Source organism: Lepidochelys olivacea (genome assembly GCF_965140295.1).
Source record: "Lepidochelys olivacea isolate rLepOli2 genome assembly, chromosome: 5".
Lineage (NCBI taxonomy): Eukaryota > Metazoa > Chordata > Testudines > Cheloniidae > Lepidochelys > Lepidochelys olivacea.
The window spans coordinates 97,385,819-97,409,115 of NC_140415.1; the positions used below are offsets into that span (position 1 = coordinate 97,385,819).

General features: G+C 39.3%; 1 protein-coding gene across 2 annotated transcripts in view; it reads left to right on the forward strand.

The window, feature by feature from the left end:
- Nucleotides 1-93: 93 nt before the first annotated feature.
- The window catches only part of CARNMT1 (carnosine N-methyltransferase 1), a 52,965-nt gene continuing 29,761 nt past the window's right edge, over nucleotides 94-23,297 (forward strand). The window contains exons 1-10 of one of the 2 annotated variants that reach the window (XM_084628531.1): nucleotides 94-465; nucleotides 1,915-1,975; nucleotides 2,819-2,909; nucleotides 3,906-3,954; nucleotides 5,805-5,976; nucleotides 6,083-6,154; nucleotides 7,783-7,889; nucleotides 13,806-13,908; nucleotides 20,930-21,125; nucleotides 22,197-22,360. In XM_084628531.1, the coding sequence (XP_084484657.1) occupies nucleotides 420-465; nucleotides 1,915-1,975; nucleotides 2,819-2,909; nucleotides 3,906-3,954; nucleotides 5,805-5,976; nucleotides 6,083-6,154; nucleotides 7,783-7,889; nucleotides 13,806-13,908; nucleotides 20,930-21,125; nucleotides 22,197-22,360 (1,061 nt within the window). In that variant the 5' untranslated portion in view covers nucleotides 94-419. Of the gene's footprint in view, nucleotides 466-1,914; nucleotides 1,976-2,818; nucleotides 2,910-3,905; nucleotides 3,955-5,804; nucleotides 5,977-6,082; nucleotides 6,155-7,782; nucleotides 7,890-13,805; nucleotides 13,909-17,159; nucleotides 18,112-20,929; nucleotides 21,126-22,196; nucleotides 22,361-23,297 lie in introns of those variants that run through there. The other variant, XM_084628530.1, reaches the window with a different exon arrangement.

Here is a 23,297-nt window from a genome sequence, read left to right on the forward strand (position 1 = left end):
GGCGGGGCTGCAGGGGTGGACCCGGGAGCGCGAGGCAACCAATCTCCGCGCGCGTCGCGCCAGGCAGGCGCCTCCCCTCGCCGACCCAGCCTGAGCCGGCCAATCCCGGCAGTCAGCGGGACAGGACGGGGTGGGCCGTGCAGGCCGCTGCCTGTCTCGGCGCGCAGGGGCGCCTGAGCGCTCGTCTTCCGGGGTGGGTGCCCGCTGCTCAGCCCAGCCGCTGGTGGGGCAGCGCTCCGCGGGGCGTCGGTCTGGCTTGGTGGTTCACGCGCACCTCTGTGCTTTCGCTGCATAGTCTTGCATTGCAGACCACCGGCCTGGGGAAGCGACAACAGAGGCCTCGGCTGCTCAGGTAACGCGGTGGGTCGCACTGGACCTGATCGTACCGCTGCGGTGCCACCTACACACCCTGACATCGCATGAAATCCGAGCCACGGCTCCAGCAGCGCCGTTCCCTTAGTTCAGGTGCTCTTGCTATGTATTTTGTGGGGCATATTTGCAAATGCTGTCCTTACGCCAGTTTCTTGAATCACGCACCGGCTGGTGACTACTGCCAAGTTGGCAGATAAAGTTGAAAATTCTCTCGGAACCTTATTTTTCCTGTGCATTCCCTTACAAATCACACACACACACACACACCCCGTAACTGAGCCACTTCAAATAATTTGTGCAGATACTTTACATATACCAGTAGTTTGCAGTGGCATAATTAAAAATTGCAGCTGAAAAATTAGGAAATGCAAAATTAAAGTACTAATTGTGTACATCTGTGTTGGGAGGATTGGTGCCTTAATGTTTGGCATTGTAGGCTGCTCATGGTAAGCCTGATGATGATGACCTTGCCATGTGCAATAAGATGGTATATTTGTAATTTTTTTTTATTGGTCCAACTTCTATTGGCGAAAGAGTCAAGCATTGAAGTTTACACAGAGTTCTGCCTCAAAAATTTGTGTCTCACCAACAAAAGTTGGTCCAATAGAAGATACTATCTCACCAACCTTGGTCTCTGATATCCTGCGAACAATTGGCTGCAATTATACTGCAAACAAAATATTTTATTACCCACTCTTGGTTTCCACTTTTCTTTATTTTTCACATATATACAAATAAAGTTGCCTGTTTTATTTACTCTGGAATCCTTCCTTTAAATTGTGACTATAGTTGATACAGACAATGACATAAATTAATGAGTTAAAAGTTTTTTCAGATATGTGTAGATGGTATCTGACTTGTCAGCTAATATTGCTTTTTGCATCAAACCTTACCTGCACTGAAAGGCCTTTATTGATGTTCATTATAAAATATTTGTCATTTGCTAAGGGCTTATCTACACTTAAAATGCTACAGTGCACGGATGCATGACTGCAGCGCTTCCGTGTAGATGGTACCTATCTCCCGTTGGCATAAGTAATCTACCTTCCCAAGAAGTGGTAGCTAGGTTGATGGAAGAATTCAGTCTAGGTGAACACCCAAAGTGTCCAAGAAAATCCTCCAAAAAATTGGGAAAACAAGATCTGAGATTCCTGATACTGTAATGTTAAAAATAAAAAATCAGAAAAGGAAGTTCCCAGAAGAAACTTGAAACAAAACAGAACACAAACTCATTTCTCCCCCCCCCCTCCCCTAGGTTACGTTCAAGGGCCCAATCTGCAAACACTTTTTACTATTGCACTAAGTAGTCCTGTTTTCTTTAATGGGACTGCTCATAACAGTGAGAACTATGCTTGGTAGTAAGCAATTGCAGGGTTGGGCCTTAAAGGAGCCCTCATGGTAAGACTGTGAAGACAACTCAATAAAAGTGGTAGAGGTTGAAAACCTTTAAAATGCCTTTTGTGGATAATTGGTGTTTTCCTGTGTAGCAGCTGATTTTGTCATTGTCCAAATAGGTTTGTTCATTGTTCATATTTTAAACAGTGGAAAGAAGGGAACTGGATAGAACACAAATTATGAAGGTGTTAGTCATTGGACTTGGAGGGTAAGTGCAAACAAGTTCAGTCTCTGTTAAAACAAAAATTTAAGATTGCCTCAAACTCCATATTGCGATCTAACAATCCCTGAGTGTGAATATAGCTGTCTTTAATTACTTTTTTAAAAAAACTTAAGCTTAATATTGTACTGTCAATTGTATTTAATTCAGGGGCATAGCCACAGATGGGCCAGGGTGGGCCGTTAGCATCCAGGCCCATCCAAATCTGATCAGGGGTATAGTGGTGCCACAGTGCCCCGGAGCATCACTCTGGCACCTGAAATCCAGGACGGAGGTATGCGCCCGCCCTTCAGAAAGCTACGCTCCCACAGCTCTGCCTTGCCGTTTTCTGAGCCACCCTATGCGCATGCCCAGCTCGGCAAGTGAAGCCCTGTGTCTGGGGTACCAGGGCTTGGAAGAGGGCATGGCATTGGGGGAGAAGCTGAGCTACCACAGTCTGTCATTGCCCGTCCACCTGAAAGTCAGGGTCCACCCAAATTTCCACTCCTAGCTATGCCACTGGTTTAATTTTTGATATCTTGTCCCACCCTCCACCATAGATTGACCCTCTCAGACATCAACTCTAGTCTTCCTCTTTTCCATAGTCCTATAAGCAGACTAAAATTAGTTAAAAGATAGAATTGTAGGACTGGAAGGGACCTCAAGAGGTCTAGTCCAGTCCCCTGCACTCATGGCAGGACTAAGTATTTTCCAAACAAATGTTAGGAAACTGCAAACAGTATTTAATATTCTGAATAAAATTAGATTTTTAATTGCCTTTTTGCTAGCGCACATTGCACATTATTCATTATTTTTGTCCTGACCCACTGTTTGTTCCATTTTCAAAATCAGTGTGACAAATGGGGGGAAAACAACACTGGCAAAACGACTTGGGAAACAGCTTCCGAACTGCAGTATACTCTATCAAGATGACTTCTTTAAGGTAACTGAACTGATGGAATGACTTCATACATAAAAGTAGACTTTAAATGTAGTTCCTGCAAGACTCTATTCTTTTTTCTTGATCTACCAGTATGTGACAATTTAAAATGAAATTCCGTTCATAGAGTCAATATAAAGTATTATCTAGAAGAGAGGGAAATATAATTAAGAATGCTATAATAATGTTAAAGCTTTCGGTTGCCAAAAAATATTAGGAACATGACTAACAGAATAATCATCTCGCTGCATCCTCTGATATTATATTTAAAGGTGAGTAGAGAAACAAATGCATTTCAGGGAATGCTTCATGCTATTGAATTCATCTTTTTGCAGTTCATTTTTAACTCTAGATAGAAAATAACAAATAGAAACAAAATAGCAACAAAAATTAAATATTGTTGCTTGTTCTTTCATATCTTAAAATGCAAAAGCGTATCTGTATGAGTGAGAGGGGCCTGTTCCTGATGTGGCTCTTGTTCTCGAGTAAAACTATAGTTTATTCAGAAGTTAATATTAAAATCCAGAGATGCTTGTGTTTATATAATATGTGATATATTATCAATATCAATTTCGGTAGATTAGTAAATAATTTTACCTGGATGGTACTATTTTGGGGGGGACATGTGGGAAAAATTATTTTTTATTTGAAGAGTAATTTTGGGGGGTCTTAGTGATACATCAAGATTAAATTTGGAGGGGCAGGGAGCAACACTCCTGCTATGTTGCAATCCACTGTTTATGAAAAATACTGTGAATATTCTACTACGGTCTTTTCTTACACCACACGCTTCTTTGGCTTCCTGTTTCTCCCCCTGCCCATGTTACATTTTCTGCTTCATATCATAGTAACCTAACCCTTCTCCCTAAGCCGGTCACACTGGCCTTCCGGCCTTCTATCCATCCATACCATAAATACTACACAAGGGAATTCAGAGTAATAGGGTTACTATTGCCTTGTGACCTGATGGTGGCCTTCATTGCATTTTTTTCTCTCTAGCCAGAATCTGAAATAGAGATAGATGAACATGGATTTAAGCAATATGATGGTAAGTGAATTGGTATATTGCTTTTGAACATTATGTATTAACTTTAGCTTCTGTTTCTTTTGGATCAATGTAGTCATCAATGGGGACAGTGTTTTGCTTTGTTTTTTAAAAAAATGGTTAGTGGGGTATGTCTGGCAAAAAATATATATAATTCGATAGAGGATTTTTTCAGGATGTTGGTTTAACAAAGTCAGTATTTTAAAAGTTCATCATCATCATCGTACTGGACAGTTTAATAGAGCATACCTTTATTTGCTTATTACACAATACTATTACTATGGAATGGCAATAATATTTTAACTTCCTGCATTTATCACTGACTTTATAGCTTTCTGTTTTGCAAATTAGCTAGCCTTTTCTGTTTCTCCAGAAACAGCTCTTGCTTAGCATAGGGTATTATGAACACTTCTTCTAGTGACAGCATATATCTAAAGTTCTGAGGAGATGGGTCTCCAGACTGCTTCATCCAGTGCTTTCCTTTTCTAGAGGCTAGTTAAACAAACGATCTGCAACAGACTTTTATTCTCTCTATTCTTGGTCTTCTAAATTATGGTGCATGATACAGCCAACTGTCTGTTGCTTATTGTGAAACCTTTTCAGTTTATTAACCTGTCAATATTAAGACTCTTCTGAACAGCATTAGTAGTTGTGATTTCAAACCTAATACCAATTACACCATTTTACAGTGTTAAATGTTTGTTTTTGTTTGGTCATTTAGGACCATATTCTGGCTTCCTTACTCATTTTGGGTAGCCTCTTGCTTCACAAGTAGCCCCACTAACTTAATAGGGCTACTTGTGGAGTATGTTGTCAACATGAGTATCAGAATCTGGCCCATAACGAGCAATATGCACCTTAAAACCAAATAAGTAAAATATAGATATTAATCTCTTATTCTTGTTTGACAGTAACTTAGAGAAAACTACATTCCAGAGGTGAAATTCTGACACCCCCCCGCCCCAACCCAAAGTCAGTGGTAGTTATATTTCAATTCCAGGCCAGTTAAATGAAATCAGTTGTAATATAGAAAGTTATCAGATTAAATTAAATTGCACTATTTGCTAAATGATTATCCCTTTTTTCCCCATTTGTAGAGTTGCACCTCATGACATGAAATGTCCGTGTTTTGTTGAATGGCTGTTAGCCTGCAAAGTTAGTGTAGGCCCAATCCTGGGACATTTTGAGCACTTCCCATAACATCCTCAACTCCTGATGTGAAGTCACTGAGAATCAAGGCTGCTTAGCACCTCCCAGAATCACATCCTAAATGAAGCAAGATCGGATTCAAGTTTCAACCTTTTTCTAATGCAAGAAGTCTCACTGAGTTCAGGACTGTACCACAGACCAAATGTGTTGTAGATTATAACTAAAAATGAGTCCAAATTGCAATTTGAGATCTGAATCTAAACTTTAAATTCTAGGCTAGTCATCAGGCCATCTCTAATTATAAACCTACAGTTTAATATCCTGCAGCTGATCTAAGATTTCCTGTAATACATGGGTATTTATAACATTAGCCTAAACCTTGAATTCTGTGTTTACTACCAACATTCATCAGCTATGTAACTTTCAGTTCAACTTCTGAACTTCACTCAGTTGACAATGAAACTAGATGAATCAGCTGGACATTCTGGTTCACATGCCCAAGTTCAGTGCTGTTGGTTTAGGTTCCAGTAGTAAATGGAAATGTTAACATTTAAATTTCCATTTCTTTTAAATTAACCCTGCGTCTTTTACTTAACACCTACATTTAGCTCTTAAACCATTTGACAGGGTTTCTGCTTAACTCAGAAATAATGCAAAAATTAAAAGCCAAAACAAAAACACCTAACCTTTTGTGTCTTTTCTAGTACTTGATGCCCTTTATATGGAGGAAATGGTGACAAGCATATACTCATGGATGAAAAACCCAACGGGCTCTTCTGTCTCAACAGCAGAATCAAAGAGTACACCTCTCAATCTGAAAAGTACAGAAGAAGTTCACATTTTAATAGCTGAAGGTTTTCTTCTGTATAACTATGAGTAAGCAATGCTACCTAAGAAATAATTTTTAAAATGTCATGTTATTCACGCCCCATTTACAGTTGATATTAGGGAAACAAAATGACTAAACATGCTGTCATCTTAGGCCTCTTAATGAAGTATGGGATAGAAAATATTTTCTGACCATTCCATATGAAGAATGCAAGAGGAGAAGGAGGTAATGTTTTAAAATTATTGCTCACTGCAGATCACTATGCCCTAGTACCCGTAAGATAAAAAGGTTCCTGTATGCCAGTGTGTTCTCACACATCCACCAACTGTAATAACTCTTAGAGCAGAGACTGCTGACCCTCCTCGGTCCCTTCGTGTGATCTTGCTATTGCTGAGGTAGTGAGCTCCGCCTTGTTACTATTCCATCCCTGAGGGTAGAGCCTTTGTGGTTCCCAGGGAAGTTCAAGCAGCATCTATAATCCTTAAATGTATAGATCCATCCCCTGTTTATCACTATTATTATTATTATTCATATTGTAGGTGTGCATGGGGACACCAATCACTGTTCAGACTGCCAGTGTACAGAAACAAAGTAAAAAGCCCCTCGCCCAAGGAACTTAAAATATAGGTTAATTACAGTACAATGGCACTTAAGCATTATTTAAAAGGGGACAGAAACAAAGTGTTTACTCTTGCAGCTACAAGAAACTGTGCCACTACAATGCTGTTCAGTGGCAGAGTTGACATGCAGTTACGTTGTGTATTATTTGAGTTAGATATTGGCCCTTTTCTGCCTTCAGTTACTGTTGCAAATCTGGTTTTGATGGTGTTATTCTAGAATGACACAAGTTACTCTAAGGTCAGAATCTGATTCACTGATTGCAGAATTCCCATATTCATAATGGCCTATGTTTTGAAAAGTGACTAGTAGATTTGGGGCTCCTTTCTTTCTAGGAGCCCAATTTAAGAGACCTTGAATTCAATCATCAAAAGGTGGGTACTCAGTACTTCTGAAAATCAGGCCCTCTAAGGCAGTGGTTCTCAATCAGGGGTATGCATACCCTTGGCGGTATGCAGAAGTCTTCTGGGGGTACATCACCTCATCTAGATATTTGCCTAGTTTTACAACAGACTACATAAAAAGCACTAGTGAAGTCACTACAAACTAAAATTTCATACAGACTATGACTTGTTTATACTGCTCTATATACTATACACTGAAATGTAAGTACAATATTTATATTCCAATTGATTTATAATGGTAAAAATGAGAAAGTAAGCAATTTTTCAGTCAGTGTGCTGTGACACTTCTATTTTTTTTATGTCTGATTTTGTAAGCAAGTCCAAGTCGTCTTTAAGTGAGTGAAACTTGGGGTATTTAAGACAAATCAGATACCTGAAAGGAGTACAGTAGTCTGGAAAGGTTGAGAGCCAGTGTTCTAAGGTGTAGCAAGTTGAGCAACCAAAATCACTAGTCCCTTCTCAGAATTTAGACCAATGTGAAAAATATTCTCTGTGATAGAAGTGTATTTTGGCTATTCTTATGTAACTTACTTATGCAATGAAGTTTGTTTAAGATGCAACATCTGTTTCAATAAGAATCTGCTCTTACCCAGTTTTGCAGTTGAAATGATCGGCAGAAATAGGTGATTTGATAGAGGTCATGTGGGCAATATGCTAAATCCTGTTATAATTAAGGAGTCTCCTTTGCTGTGACCAGCAGATACACAGCCTCCCTCTCTCTTAATATTTTGGATAGATATTCGTACTAAATAAACGATGAAGGGTATATGTGAGCACACCAGAAAAAAAAATGTAAAACTTGCACAAGAAAGCAAATATATTTTTCTGTAGTACCAGAGTTTATCAACCGGCAGATCCACCAGGATACTTCGATGGACATGTATGGCCTATGTATCTGAAACATAAGAGGGAAATGGAAGAAAATACAAATAATATTGGTATGATATACATAATCTTTAAACATATAAAAATGATTAAAAGTAGTGATTTTTGCAAATCATTCTATTTTTCCTTTTTTTTTTTTTGGCATTTACGCTGCAGTGTTAGATGCATTTATTGTCTGCTCATAGATAAGTGATCTTCATGCAAGAAAATCTTGTAGAGATTACCCACCTTTGTGAGTTATAGGAATAAACAAAAATGCATTGGTCACCTTGACTAGTGATTCCTAAACTCCATGTGACAAACCAGTTTGTGTGTGTGTGTGTGTTTAACTAGAAAAATTGTGGGGAGTTATATGGCTCATTGAGTTGATGCATTAGAAAGTGGCTTACAATCCTGATTTAGGTCTTTGGGCTTGTCTACACTGCCCACTGGATCGGCGGGAAGTGATCGATCCAGCGGGAGTCGATTTATCACATCTACTATAGACACGATAAATCAACCGCTGAGTGCTCTCCTGTCGATTCCGGTACTCCTCCAAAACGAGGAGTGCAAGCGGAGTCGATGGGAGAGTGTCAGCTGTTGACTTACAGCAGTGACGACAATGCGGTAAATAGTCCTAAGTACATGGACTTCAGCTACGCTCTTCATGTAGCTGAAGTTGCGTATCTTAGATCGACCCCGCGTGGTAGTGTAGACGATCCCTAAGATAGAATAAGTTTAATAGATTCCTCCAAGTTGTACACATTGCCAAGCCACTACACAGTCTGACATAAGACATGTCAGGATTTTGGTGCTTTGGTGGAACTATGTAGGGAAGTTTGCATAATACCAAGCTAATAACGCTGTTAGAACCTGATCCTGCAACATGTGGAGCACCTTCAGCTTGTATTGAATGGCAGTTAGGCATGCTCAACACTGTTCATGATCAGGCATTAAATTCTTTCTTCTTTTATTGATCAATATCATACTAAAGATTTGTATTTATCAAAAAGGTTAATGGTGAAATTCACCCGAGTGGCAAGAGATCGTGCAAGGCTCTGTACATCATGTATTGGGTGTACATAGAGCCTCTTACAGGCTCTCTACTAGAGTGAACTATGCCAAAATAAATGTGTGAATTAGCTGAAGCACATGTTTGAAAATCAGTGGGTGTGTGAGAGATGGGATGGGGGAGGGAATAGAAACTGCCTTTAAAAAAAAAAAAAAAAAAAAAAAAGCCTTGAAGGATCATCTCAGAAGTAGAGTTGTTCCTTTGGGTCACTTTCAAATGGATTATGCTGGAATTATGGGGCATATAGTCATACATAATCTTTAGCTGGGGCCCTGTTAGAAGTAACCCATCCTGACACTGATTTACAAATAAAATCATAGAACTGGAAGGGACCTAGACAGGTAATCTAGTCCAGGCTTCTGCACTCGTGGCAGGACTAAGTATTATCTAGACCATTCCTGACTGGTGTTTGTCTAACCTGCTCTTAAAAATCTCCAATGATGGAGATTCCACAACCTCCCTATGCAATTTATTCCAGTGCTTAACCACCCTGACAGGAAGTTTTTCCTACTGTCCAACCTAAAACTTCCTTGCTGCAATTTAAGCCCATTGCCTCTTGCCCTATCCTCAGAGGTTAAGAAAAACAATTTTTCTTCCTCCTCTTTGTAACAACCTTTTAAATACTTGAAAACTGTTATCTTGTCCCCTCTCAGTCTTCTCTTTTCCAGACTAAACAAACTCAATTTTTTCAATCTTCCCTCATAGGTCATGTTTTCTAGACCTTTAATCATTTTTATTGCTCTTCTCTGGATTCTCTCCAGTTTGTCCGCATCCTTCCCGAAATGTGGCGCCCAGAACTGGACACAATTCTCCATTTCAGTTCAGAGTAGAGCGGAAGAATTACTTCTCATGTCTTGCTTACAACACTCCTGCGAATACATCCTAGAATGACGTTCACTTTTTTTTGCAACAGCGTTACATTGTTGGCTCATATTTAGCTTGTGTTCCACGATGACCCCCAGATCCCTTTCCGCAGTACTCCTTCCTAGGCAGTCATTTCCCATTTTGTATGTGTGCAACTGATTGTTCCTTCCTAAGTGGAGTACTTTGCATTTGTCCTTATTGAATTTCATCCTATTTACTTCAGACCATTTCTCCAGTTTGTCCAGATCATTTTGAAAATGAATTCTGTCCTCCAAAGCACTTGCAACCTGTCCCAGCTTGGTATCGTCTGCAAATTTTATAAGTGTACTCTCTATGCAATTATCTAAATCATTGATGAAGATATTGAACAGAACCGGACCAGAACTGATCCCTGCAGGACCCCACTTGTTATGTCTTTCCAGCATGCCTATGAACCACTGATAACTACTCTCTAGGAACAGTTTATTCCATTCTATTGCATCAAAGTATCTTTGCCTTTTTATTAAAATAGACGACAAAACTGGCTAGCTGTTACATTTGTTAAAGCTTGTTGTTTAAAAGTGAAAAAAACCTTTACTCTGTCTGTAGCAGCGTTTTTTAACCCTTAGAGAATCTGCTTGTTTGTGTTCTTTTTTGGGAGTGCTGCTCTTTTCTCTTGAATGAGAGGCTGAATTATGAGACTTCGGTTTCTACTCAATTTCATAGTTAAAAAACAAAAAAAACCATGTCTTGTGCCCAGGGAGACTGACATCCCCACTCTGTAATTAGGAGATGCTGGTCTATTTTCAGAAACCTGGATCTTTTATGGAAAACAGAAGAGGGGAATGAATGTAGGCTTCCAGAAAATGGAAGACTCTATTGAATAAGCACCTGCAACATGGGTGTTCTCTCCGCAATCTGAGAAAATGCAGTTCAACTGTTTGAAATGAAGCTAGTGGTGCCCAAAGCCCTGATAATTTAAGAACCCTGTGTGTATGATATTGTCCCCTGCAATCCCAGCTTTTCATTGTTGATCCTCTTGCCCTCCAAACGCTATGCTGAGGAATTGCCTGGTATTGTACTGGCTGAAGTGGGAATGTTTTCTTGTTCCTAAGAGGGGTCTCATCCATATACTGATCAGATCAAATCCTGCTTAGTGTGAAATTTGATATGCTCAGATAACAGAGGGCTGCAGAAGGATGCTGAGAGACTCAAATCAGCATTCTCAAAATCTCTCAAACCTTCTGTCTGGAGAGGATTTATTATTATTTTTTTTAATGACAGAATAAATGTCAATCCTGCAAAAAGGAACAATAAAAGAGCCATATCCAACTTTTCCTCAGGTCCGGTCTACATTAGAAATATTTTTGCTGGGATAGCAATGTCAGTTGGGGGTGTGACTTGATTTTTCTTTTTGCAGTGTTTCTATACACTGGGGCTTTTGCAGGTAGACTGTTATATTGACATAAGTGTTCTTGCTGGTCTAGCTTATTTTGCTTGCCAAGCTGGGATAAGCACTTTTTTGCCAGTTTAATAGGTGCCTCTACACTAGGAGGATCTGCCAATATAACTATACTTTTCTAATGTAGACCTGGACTTCATCAGCTAATCCATATTTATAGTTGGGTAGGAAAAACAGTTTTGTTAAGTTTGTCATTATTTCCTTTAGGGATGGGTAAAGTAATAAAAGAGTATGCATAGCACAAAGATTTAATCTGTCTTTTCCCCCCACTCAAATAAATAAATAAATAAAGTAAATATATAATATATATTTTTAACCTAAACACCCAGGAGTATTAGAGATTACAGCACATTCATCATCGTATCCTCTCCCCATTAGGAGAGTTATTACAACCTAGCTGGAGGTCCTAATGATTACATACATAATGGGCCACAGAAGAATATTAATTTGCATTAACCATCCACTTTCTAGTTGGCTGCGCAAGTTCTGGCAGTAATGGTTCCCAACCTTCTTCACCAAGGGGCTTCCCTTACAAGGGAAAATTTCTGCTGAATTTCTCAGCTTACCATAGAACTAGGATTTCTGTCCTTTTGGGATGACTCTGGACTATGTATTTTTAAAAATGAATCTGGTATTTTTGGGTGGATTGATCCCCTATTTATGGACTTTTATTTAAGCAATATTGGGAGAGGAAGTATTCTTGATTTCTATCATGATAGCACCTACAGATGCCATTCGGGATTGTGCTGGGTGTTATACAAATTTATAGGAAGTTACTAATTAAAATGAACTGTAATATTGTGACCACTTTTCTCTCCCCTTCTTTCTCAGTTTATTTGGATGGAACAAAATCTGAGGAAGACCTTTTTTCACATGTGTATAATGATATAGTACGGGAGCTAGAAACATGGAATAAGTAAGTCGTCTTCGGGAAATTGGAACAGGATAAGGGAACTCATTAACAAAAATCTATGCCAATATTAAGGGATAATGTAAATACCTAGCATTTGAAGTCCTGTGTTACAAAACTCTTGTTTTCCTACATAGGAAGCAAAAAGCTAAAGAAACAGCTTTTTTTGTGTTTGTGGTCTGAGTCTTAGATCTAAAATACTTGGACTCTCTGGAACCATAGATTCCAAGTACACCGGTATTGGCTTAGCCCTTCATCCTTTTGTGGTATGCTAATAGAGTATACTAATTGCTTACTATGGGTGGGCTTTAAGTAAAACTTTAAAAACTGAGCCCATGTTGGTGCTTCTCGGTCAGAGAAGAACTTATGGCGTTTCGTTTAGAGCTAGATTTTGAGTATTTTCTTTGACCCCACTGAAAGACTGAGTTATTTTATCATTTTAGATCCCCTCTCTGTTCTCACTCTTGTTGGTGCTTGTTGCATGTTAGGAGTAACCTTTTTATTATGTTCCCCCAAATTCTCAAACCACTGCTTTTCATAAGTGGAGGAATTAGGCCTGTGGATTTATTCACAACTAGAGAGAATAGGAAGGCTCTTGAATAATGATTTAAATATTGAAGAACAGGGAAATTTAGTAAATCTAGTTTTCCTAATCCCCTATTCCACACGTTATTTGATTTGTAGTTATGGGGTGATTTTATTATCTCTCTACTGAATTCTCACAATCATTAGTGATTTAGCTAAAATGCCCCCTTTCTTTCTTTAGATTAGGAAGCATACACACACCTTTTTTCTTATTATTATTTTTAATTAAACAGTAGTTAAAGGAGTTGCAGCACTAAGCTAACTGAAGTCTGTCAAATAATATCTCAACTGGTTCTTAAAAAGAACTCTAGAGGAAGAATCAATGCATCTTTATCTGAAAGAAAAAGCAAGTTTGTGTCTTAATAGTTGATCCCATAAGTCTGTCCTTTCTACTGTGTATAACGTGTGCAATGCTTTTACTACCTCTTTGATACTGATGCAGTGCAGTGAATGTATCGATATCGCTGGTCAGTCTCTACATTTATTTTGTAACTCAAAATCCATTAACATTTGAATGTTCATAAAACATACATCGTACGTGATATAGACAACTGGGTACAGAGTTGTGACTGATCTTTACTATTAAAAATGAGAGAGGGGAAATGAGGTAGCAAAACCCCAGCCAAATAAACCTCCTGGTTATGGTTTGTGCCAATACATAGCATGCATAATAGGCATGCAGAGAAGGTCATCACAAATACCAGCTATTCAGAGTGAAGCAAGTTAACATTAATTGAAAAATTAAAATTAAGTGAAAAATAATTAAAAATACAGTCAATGATACTGTGTGGATGTGCCATCCTTATGAATGAGAGGGATGTTTAGTATCTTAATGTAGATTATATAGAAACTGAATATAAATACTTGTTTTACAACTCTTCAGATCTGGAACAGATCAATAGCTGGATAACTTTGCAGAATTAAGAGATATATTTGAAAGTTTTTGAGAGAAAGTGGTAACATTATGTTTGAGGGGAAAAAAGGTTTGACAAGATTTGAGCAGTAGAGGGAAAGAATTACGTATTTTGAGCTTCAGGCAGGTGACAAGAATTGTGATGGACATATAAAGATGCCCTGTAATATCTGTGAACTGATATCTTTACTTTTATTTTTTTAAGGTGAGCAGGTCACAGCAAAACCATGTGAGAAGTTGAGATTCTTTCCAGTATGGATTCAGGGTCAATTTTATGATGTCTGGATGGATCACTTTGCCAATCTACTGTATGTACATCAGTAACACCAGTTTATACAAATCCACATTGTACTGTAGTGACTGCTATTTCTGTTAGACTTATAAATATTGATGAACAGACAGTATAGGTCATCCAGTAGTCCAGAGCAGTATTTTTAAAGTGATAGCCTTGCTCAGAGTGGCATCTGTAACTCTGCGTCAAACTTTAAACCTGATTTAATATTTAATCATGTAATATACAGAATTTGAAAATTACTTTAATGTATGAAAATATAGCCCTGGATATTTCATAAATATACTTTCATAAGTATATACTATGTGCACAATTTCATATGCAAGTAAAATATTTTTGGAATTTAAAATCACAAATGCATAGTGATTGCATATGAGTAATATAGGGAAAAATAGAAGTAATAGCTCATAAAATATTAAATGAGTATCAAATGACATGATGTGGTTAAAGAGGCAAAAGCCATTTTGGAAGTATGTAAATAGGGGTATTGCTCTTGAGACCACAGAATTCTTCCTCTTTCACATGGTGCTTGTTACACAACACTCCAGATGTAGTCTATTGTTTGGGGCATATGGAAAGGATAGTGATAATCTGAAGAGCAACTACTAGGCCATTAGAAAGAGTTGTAGGATAAGAAGAGAGGTTGGTGGTAGTTCAGGTGTGTTAACAGTGATAGGATGAAAAACATGCAGCCTGGAAAATAAGAGGTTTGGAGTTGTAAAAGATTCTGGATGACAAATGTATAAAAGATGCTACAAAAAAGGAGAAGGAAAGAATAAGATTCTCATTAATCATAAATGATTAGAAATAAATGAAAAAACAATGTGATTAGAGAACAGAAAAATTATATGGTTGAGATCAACTAAGGCAGTGTTTCCCAAACTTGGGATGCCGCTTGTTCAGGGAAAGCCCCTGGCCTGGATTGGCGAACCACGGCCAGTGAGAGCCGCGATCGGCCGAATCTGTGGACGCGGAAGGTAAACAAACCAGCCCAGCCCGCCAGGGGCTTTCCCTGAACAAGCGTCGTCCCAAGTTTGGGAAACACTGAGCTAAGGAATAGTACCAGCTTCTTCTTCATATAAAAATATATAAATACACACAGGGAGGACTTAAAACTATTTGAAAACAAACTATCTTTTGAGGATTGTCTAGATACCTTAATTCTACTCAAACTAAAGGTGAAAGCCATATAACCTACTACATCGGGGTAGCCAACCTGTGGCTCCGGAGCCACATGCAGCTCTTCAGAAGTTAATATGCAGCTCCTTATATAGGCACCGACTCTGGGGCTGAAGCTATAAGTGCCAATTTTCCAATGTGCCAGGGGGTGCTCACGGCTCAACCCCTGGCTCTGTACAGACCCTGCCCCTACTCCACCCCTTCCTACCCCCTCCCCTGAGCCTTCCATGCCCTCGCTCCTCTCTTCTCTCCCCTCCCTCCCCCCAAGACTCCTGCACGCCACGAAACAGCTGAGCGGGAGGCACTGATCGGTGGGGCTGATGGTGGGTGGGAGGCGCTGGGGAGGGGGCTAATGGGGAGTGGGAGGCTGCTGACGTATTACTGTGGCTCTTTGGCAATGTACATTGGTAAATTCTGGCTGCCTTTCAGGTTCAGGTTGGCCACCCCGTACTACAGGGTCCTTCTGGCCCTAAAAGTTCTAGTATTGTTCGCTTTCAGGCATTTTTGGTAGTACAGAAATGTGGTTTTTTTGGTTGGGATATTTTTAGCCTGATGACTTAATATGGTAGCTATCTTGACTTTCTGATCATGAATGCAATATTAAGACCTTTACAGTATACAGAAACTACATTTGTGGTGATCTACTAAAACAGAAGCACAGTGTAAGTGTTTGTAGAAATATGTTTAAGATGAAGTACTTTCTAATGTGAATTTCTGTATCTCCGTTTTATACAAAAATAAAATATACTGTTTTCTGAAATGGCTTGTGAGAACAATAAATGGCTTTAAACATATATGTTTATTTTGCAGGGAGGTGTGCAGTCATATGATAGCAAAGCAAGTATGTATTAGACTAGTTGCTACTTGCCAGAAACTTCTTATTCTGATGCTCAGAAATCCTGGATTCTGTCTCTGGGGTATAAGTACAGTAAGACAGATAAAACTGGGGTTGTTAAATTAGAGATTTGGGTTCTATTCCTAACTGTGGTTGGAGAAGGTAAAATAGAAATGGGTATAACCTGTTAGTTAACTTTAAGTCCTTAAGAGCTATGATCTTTGATACATCTTTAGATTTTAGCTGTATTTTAAAGATATCTTTACAATACAATGTATTATACCATAGATCAGTGGTTCTCAACCGGGGTACATGTATTCCTGAGGGTACGCAGAGATCTTTCAGGGGGTACACCAAATCACCTAGATATTCGCCTAGTTTTACAACAGGCTATATAAAAAGAACTAGCGAAGTCAGTACAGCCAACTAGCGAAACATCATACAGACAATAACTTGTTTATACTGCTCTATATACTATAAACTGAAATGTAAGTACAATATTTATATTCCAATTTATTTTATATTTATACGGTAAAAATTAGAAAGTAAGCAGTTTTTCAGTAATAGTGTGTTGTGACACTTTAGTATTTTTGTGTCTGATTTTTGTAAGCAAGTAATTAAGTTAGGTGAAACTTGGGGTAAGCAAGACAATTCAGACTCCTGCAAGGGGTACAGTAGTGTGGAAAGGTTGGGGGCCACTGCCATAGATAAGTTTTTTCTAAACTAGCTACCGTTAACTTTAACTGAGGCTGGAATTATATCTGCCTTCTATTCTCAGATTTTCTCCATCTGAGGGATCCTATTTAGACACCTCTGTATCCCTACATATTCTTATATATTTTAAAAATATATCAACGCGATAGATCTGTCTTTTAGGATATTACTATCATTTGTGTAACGTAGTGTTTTGCTGTGTTGCAGGAGCACAAGTCCTGTGGTGATAAAAATAGTTAATATAAAATAGAACAAGTAGCCAAAAGCATCTTTCATTTTCATCTAAACAAGATGCTGGACTTCGCTTTGGCTGGCCCTCGCTGTCCTCATTACCACTTATTATAAGCAAGACGACTCCTTCCTCTCACACTCTCTGCTCTTACTTTTTGTGTTATGGTCCATTCTTAGGATAGGGCTCCCTCCTGCCCTCCAGTGCCATTAACAGCAAAACTGCCCTGGAGTTAGAAAGGAGCAGAGTCCAATCACAATATAGGTGTTACTGACGTGCAGATTCAATTTTTTTTATTAACGCTAATGTTAAAAATTATACAGTACCCAGGTGAAGAAAAGAGTGTCTATAGATCTGGGTATAGGGCTTAAATTATCCAACCATGCCCTTTGCATGGTGAGAGGGAGCTGTTGCCCCCTGGTACCCTGTTTCTTTACAGATAGGTATGGCACCTCTTTAAACATATTTTTCAATGGAAAATAGTCACCACTGACTCATCCCTTCTCTTCTCTCTCTCGCTCCCCCCCGTTACAAACTACTGCCCCTTTCTTTGCTGTCGCCTGGGGCCGCGCTACGCTCTCTGGCCAGGGAGAGACGTCTCTGCTGCAGCCAGGCTGCAGTCCGACGCCTCCGGCTCTCCTCCCTCTGGTGTCTACGACACCCGACCTGGATCCTGCCAGTAGAGGGGAGGGGTGACACCTCCCGCCGCGACAGTCCGCGGTTAGGCCGTTGACTCGTCTCTTCTCTCTTGCGTTGTCTCACGATAACTCACGAGCGGGTAGGAGGGGTCGGACGGACTTTTGTGCGGCTGCGCGGACCGTGCCCGTTGCGTATCGCCGTTGGAGGGCGGTGTCCTCCCGTCAGATAAAGCAAGTACTCGGCCCAGGCCGCGCGCGCGCGCGTGCGCCTCTTTCGCTCGTGCCGGAAGCGGGCGGGGAAAGCGTCGGAGTTGTCGGCCGCGTGCGGCCTGTCCTGGAAGGGGCAGCTCCCGCTGCAGCCGCAGCCCTGAGGCGAGGAGGACACACCTCGGTCAGGGCGATGCTCAGGGGGCGCCGGCAGGGGGACTGGGAAGGGGATGGGGGGGAACAGCGGCCGTGGCGAGACCGGGCAGGCTGCGACGACGGGGAGGTTCCGTTCAGCAGCGAGCGGCTCAGGCGAAAGCAGCCGGAGCAGGGGACGGTGAGCAGGATGGAGGAGGAGGAGGAGGAGCGGCTGGAGGGGGAGCATTTCCGGAGAATCATCAACGCCTTCCGATATTACGGGTAACCGATACCCTGCTCCGCGGAAGACCAGGGACTCCCTCCCCCCCCCCCCCGCCAGGTTTCCTGAATCCGAGAGACCCCGCCGCACGCCCCCCTGCCCCGAGGCCGAGACCCCCTACCCAATTCCCAGGCCTGGGCTTCCCCCGCCCTGACCCCGAAGAAACTAGCCGGGTGGAGCCAGGAAGTCACTGCCTATATAACCTTTCTGCCCATTTTCTCCCATGCACCCCTTTCTCTCCCTTCCCACCCCCCACGCCACAGGTGTGTGTCTGCTCCCCATCGCTCTCTCTGTCCCCCCATGACAGTTGTTTCTAGTTTTTCTCTTATAACTGTGGAAATACAAACTTATTTAGAAGTGGAGCTGAGTGCATGTATAGAAGTGATAGCAGAGCATGTTGGTTTAGCTGGTGCTTTGTTAGCTCTGGAGAAATACTAGAAGCGTGTTGAGGGATCTTCATATCTTCCCTTTCGGGCAAAGTTGCTTAATTACAGGAGATGAAGCGAGAAGCACATTTTTCTGTTTTTTGAAGTGAACCTGATTGAGTTTTGGATAATAAATGTAAAAGTACATAATTATTCATAAACATTTATTTTGGACTGTTGAGATTGAACTTTACAGACTATTAAAACACTGCAAAAACCAGGCCAGTTAACAGCATTGTATTCAGTACTGACGTTGAAGGATATAACTAACTCTCTGAGCTTGGTTTCCTACCAAAATAGTGCTTTATGGCCCTTCAAAAAACAATAAGCTAGAGTAGAAAGCTTCAAAAATAATTTTCTCCCGAATGTATAGAACAGAGGAGACACATCAAATAGTTTAAACCAAAAATAAATGATCTAGAGAAAGCAACTGTTTATAGCCACACTTGTGACATTAACTTGGAAATCATATGTCTTCCGTCACTTTAGAACCTTTTAGCAAATTTAAATACATGAAACAGATTTGGGATGTTATGATCCATATTATACTTTTTATATTTCAATTGACTAACTTAACATCTGTGACCATTATAGTGTAGTGGTCTTGTTTGGACAATGTTAGGTGTCATTCATGATCTTTAAATTATAGGACCATCTCTTTCAAAAGAGCTTTAACCAGATTCAGTTGAAATGACCTCCATATTTAATAATTAGTGTCAATAAAACATGTTTCAAATAGCTTTATTTTTATAAACTGTACCAAGGTTATTGAAATTAAAGGGTGTCTCTTCAACAGTCCAAATGCTTGAATATAGAAATATGAAATGAGTGGTTTTAGATACCCATGTAAACTGTGAATGAAGTGAGTTCCAATTCAGAGGAGAGAATGTCTCTACATGACTGTCTTAGCAACCATTAAAAAAGGGATAGCTAATAAGACAGAAAATATCCTAATGCCTCTCTCTCATATATTAAAAACCATAATCCTGTGGTATGCCTTGAATACTGCATGCAGTTCTCATCGCCCCATCTCAAAAAAGATGTATTAGAATTGGAAGAAGTATAGAGAAGGGTAACAAAATCATGGAATAGCTTCCTTGTAAGGAGAGATTAAAAAGACAGGGACTGTTCAGTTTAGAAGAGAGATGATTAAGGGGAGATATGATAGAGGTCTCCAAAATCATGAATGGTGTGGAGAAAGAGAATAAGGAAGAGTTGTTTATCCCTTCATGTAACACAAGAAATAAGGGTCACACAGCGAAAGTAATAGCTGCAGATTTGCACAATGCACAGTCAACCTGTGTAGCTTGTTGTCAGGAGATGTTGTGAAGGCCAAAAGTATGAGTGGGTTCAAAAATAATTAGATAAGTTCACGGAGGATAGGTGTATCAGTGGCTTTTAGACAAGATGGTCAGGGATGCAACCACGTGCTCTGGGTCTCCTTAAACCTCTGGTTGCCAGAAGCTGGGAACGGATGATGGGATGGATCACTCGATAAATTGCCCTCTTAAATTCATTTCCTCTGAAGCATCTGGCATCTGAAGGTGTTAGAAGACAGGATACTGGGCTAGGTGGACCATTAGTTTGACCCAGTATGTACATTCTTCTGTTCTTAAATTTGCTATGGAATACCCTTAATTTACATTGATTTGAAAATATTGTATAGATCAGAATTAAAAATGAAGACAGCAACTTTATCCTATGTAGTTACAGTGAAATTTGTGTTCGTACTTAAATTTTCTGTTAATGAGGGGTTCAGGGTAGAGAACTAAGGCCTCAATTGTGTAGTGATTTATTCACATACTTAATTTTCCATATTGTGAGTAGTTCTGTTGATTTAATTGGACTGTTCAGTGTGAAGAGGTAAGCATGTGCATAAGTCTTTAAGGATCATGGTTCAGGTAGATATATTGACAAAAACTTCTTCCTTATAGTGATATTAAAAGTGAAGTGAGTTCCTTGTATCTTATGCAGCATAGCGTGTGTACTTCTAATATTATTTTTCTTTACTTTTTCAATGCACAGTTAAAAGCTTGATATTTTCAAACCGTTTTCCGAATCAGTCTTATTTCCATGAATTTCTAATGGTATTAAAACCAATGTAGACTTCAGTTTGTGAACCAGTGCCATTGATGGTGACGCTAATGTGCACAGATCTGGGAATAGATAACTGCTTCATAATATGCAGTCAAAAATAACCACATTCTCCATAAAATTCTTATGAATTGAGGTTTTTTGGCTTGGTTAGAGGATTATTGTGAAATGAGATCGAAGCTTTTTGAGTAAAGATGGAGAAGTTGTGGTAGCTGTAATCTGGGGTGTCTTCAAATGTGAGTTCTTTGCATTTATAGTTGAAGCTAAACACTGACAGACTTTAACTTTTTTTATTTTCTAGAACTAATATGCATGAGCAAGTGAACAGAACAGAGAGACAGTTTAGATCCCTCCCAGTTAACCAACAAAACCTACTTCCTCAATTTCTTCTTCATCTGGACAAGATTCGGAAATGCATTGATCATAATCAAGAGATCCTACAGACCATTGTGAACGAGTGCAAACATATGTTTGAAAATAAAGAATATGGAGAAGATGTATGTAAAAAATTGGACGCTTTTCATATTTCAGAAGTAAAAATTTCTGTACATTTTTTTAGTTTTTTATTTCTTTTTCTCACTTCAGGTTTCCATTTCTTTTGTTCCCCCACCCCATGAATTCATGTTTGCTTAATTACCCTGCCCCCTCACCTTTGCATGTCTTATAGGCATGATGTTATATTAAAGTCCACTTTGAAACATATTGTATAGTTTTTCAATAAAGGCATCTCTGGCTATTTTTTCTATAATATAGGTACAGTTAATCATTCAGGAGAACAGTACTTGTCTGCTATGGCAAGTGTCAGTAATTACTCTTAATAACAGATCAGTATGATAGAACTCCAATGGAGTTCTAACTGTACCCAAGTTATTTTTTTAAAGTTGACTTTTCACTTGGCTGCATTGACCATAAATAATGTTTTTGTAGTACATTAGTTTACACCATTCTTAATCACCTATGGGTTTTAGGTAAGTTAACTATTTGTGGTATTATAGTTCTGTAAAATTTTAGCATAATTTTCCCCCTACTTGATCTACATTTTTCTATTTTTGTAATGAAGTTTTACACTTATGAACCTTAAGGGACTGGCAGTGATGGAAACTGAAGTCGTCTTCTTCTTCTTTTTTTTTTTTTTTTTTTTTTGTATCCATAGGCTGGGTACAGTTCTGGGCAGCTCCAGTGTGAGCTTCTCCATGCTGCCTCATCAATGACCTGGAGGGACCTTCCTCTCAGAGTGAGAGGTTGTTCGGTCTCCATACTAGCTCACCCCTTGTCCTTTCCTGAATAAGGACTACCAGTTGTGCTGAATTATGCTATATTATATATTGGTTTTGTGATGTGGACGCTGGTCTATTGAGGGCTGAGCTGATACCACCAAACTCATTTCATATAGGACTGTAAGCTGGATTTGAGCCCTGGTCCCAGAGGTGAGAGGCGAGTGCTTTATCAACTAAACCACCCATATAGCTGCTACAGCATGTCTGTTTCAGTATTCAAAGCTAAGGTTGTTTGACGTCTTAAATTTCTGGATTTATTTTTTGTCTAACTTTTATTTGCCCTTTAATCAGGAAAATGGGAAGATTGTGCCAGCGTCAACGTTTGACATGGATAAATTAAAGTCCACTTTGAAACAGTTTGTAAGAGACTGGAGTGAAACGGGGAAACCTGAGAGAGATTCCTGCTACCAGCCAATCATTAATGAAATTGTAAAGAACTTTCCAAAAGAGAGATGGTAAATAGTGCTTCGTTTTTAAGATTTATTATAAAAGAAAATATATAGGCCTTCCATGTTGCACACCACTTGTAAAAAGTTTATAGAGAGTGGGAAAAAAAAAAAGCTTGAATTTAAAAATATTTAAAAATAAGTGCAAATAGCATTGGGTTAATTGCATAAACAAAAAATGCTTGTATGGTAGGGTAGTACAGTAGAATACAAAACGTTAAACCGAGAAATAATAAATCAGAATTATGTATTGTCTCTCTATGGGCCAATATTGAAAGGTCTAAATATATTTTTATTATGTGAGTTCAAAAAGTTGTAATATAGTTAAGCCTAGTGATTCCACAGCAGCACAATACAAGGAATCAAAGTTCCAGTTTGGCAGCTGCTGAGAGTGCTGTGATAGGATCCATGTCCAACTTGCCTCAGCTCAAGAGGAGGCCAAATATACGATCCCTTGAAGGGAAGGGGAAGTAAAATGTGGTTATCCTTGGTGAGGGGGGAGAGGAAATGAGTAAAAGTTCCTTCACCCCTAGTACAGCTTTATTACATTTACAATCCTGTTTGTAAGTATTCAGGCCCAATATTGATTTCAGACACAAGATACAATGTATCTTGTAAAATTCTCATCTGTTTGTGTGCATATCTTGATAAGTGACTTGACAAAGAGTAACGCATGTCTGTGTGTCTGAAGGTAGGATGAATGCTGATACGGTAACAACCTAAAAAGAGCAAATTTATTTACCAAAAGTGATATAGTAATAAAAATGAGAAAACAACTCATTAATGAAATCCATGTCCTAAGAAGGTAAATATAAATGATTTAGTTACTGAAATTAGTGCAGTTGTCATAAATAAACATCATTTCACTTTTAAACTTACTGAGGCTCTTTTAATGAGGAAAAACAGTGGCGCACTGACACTTATGTTTTAATTTCATTTGTGAACT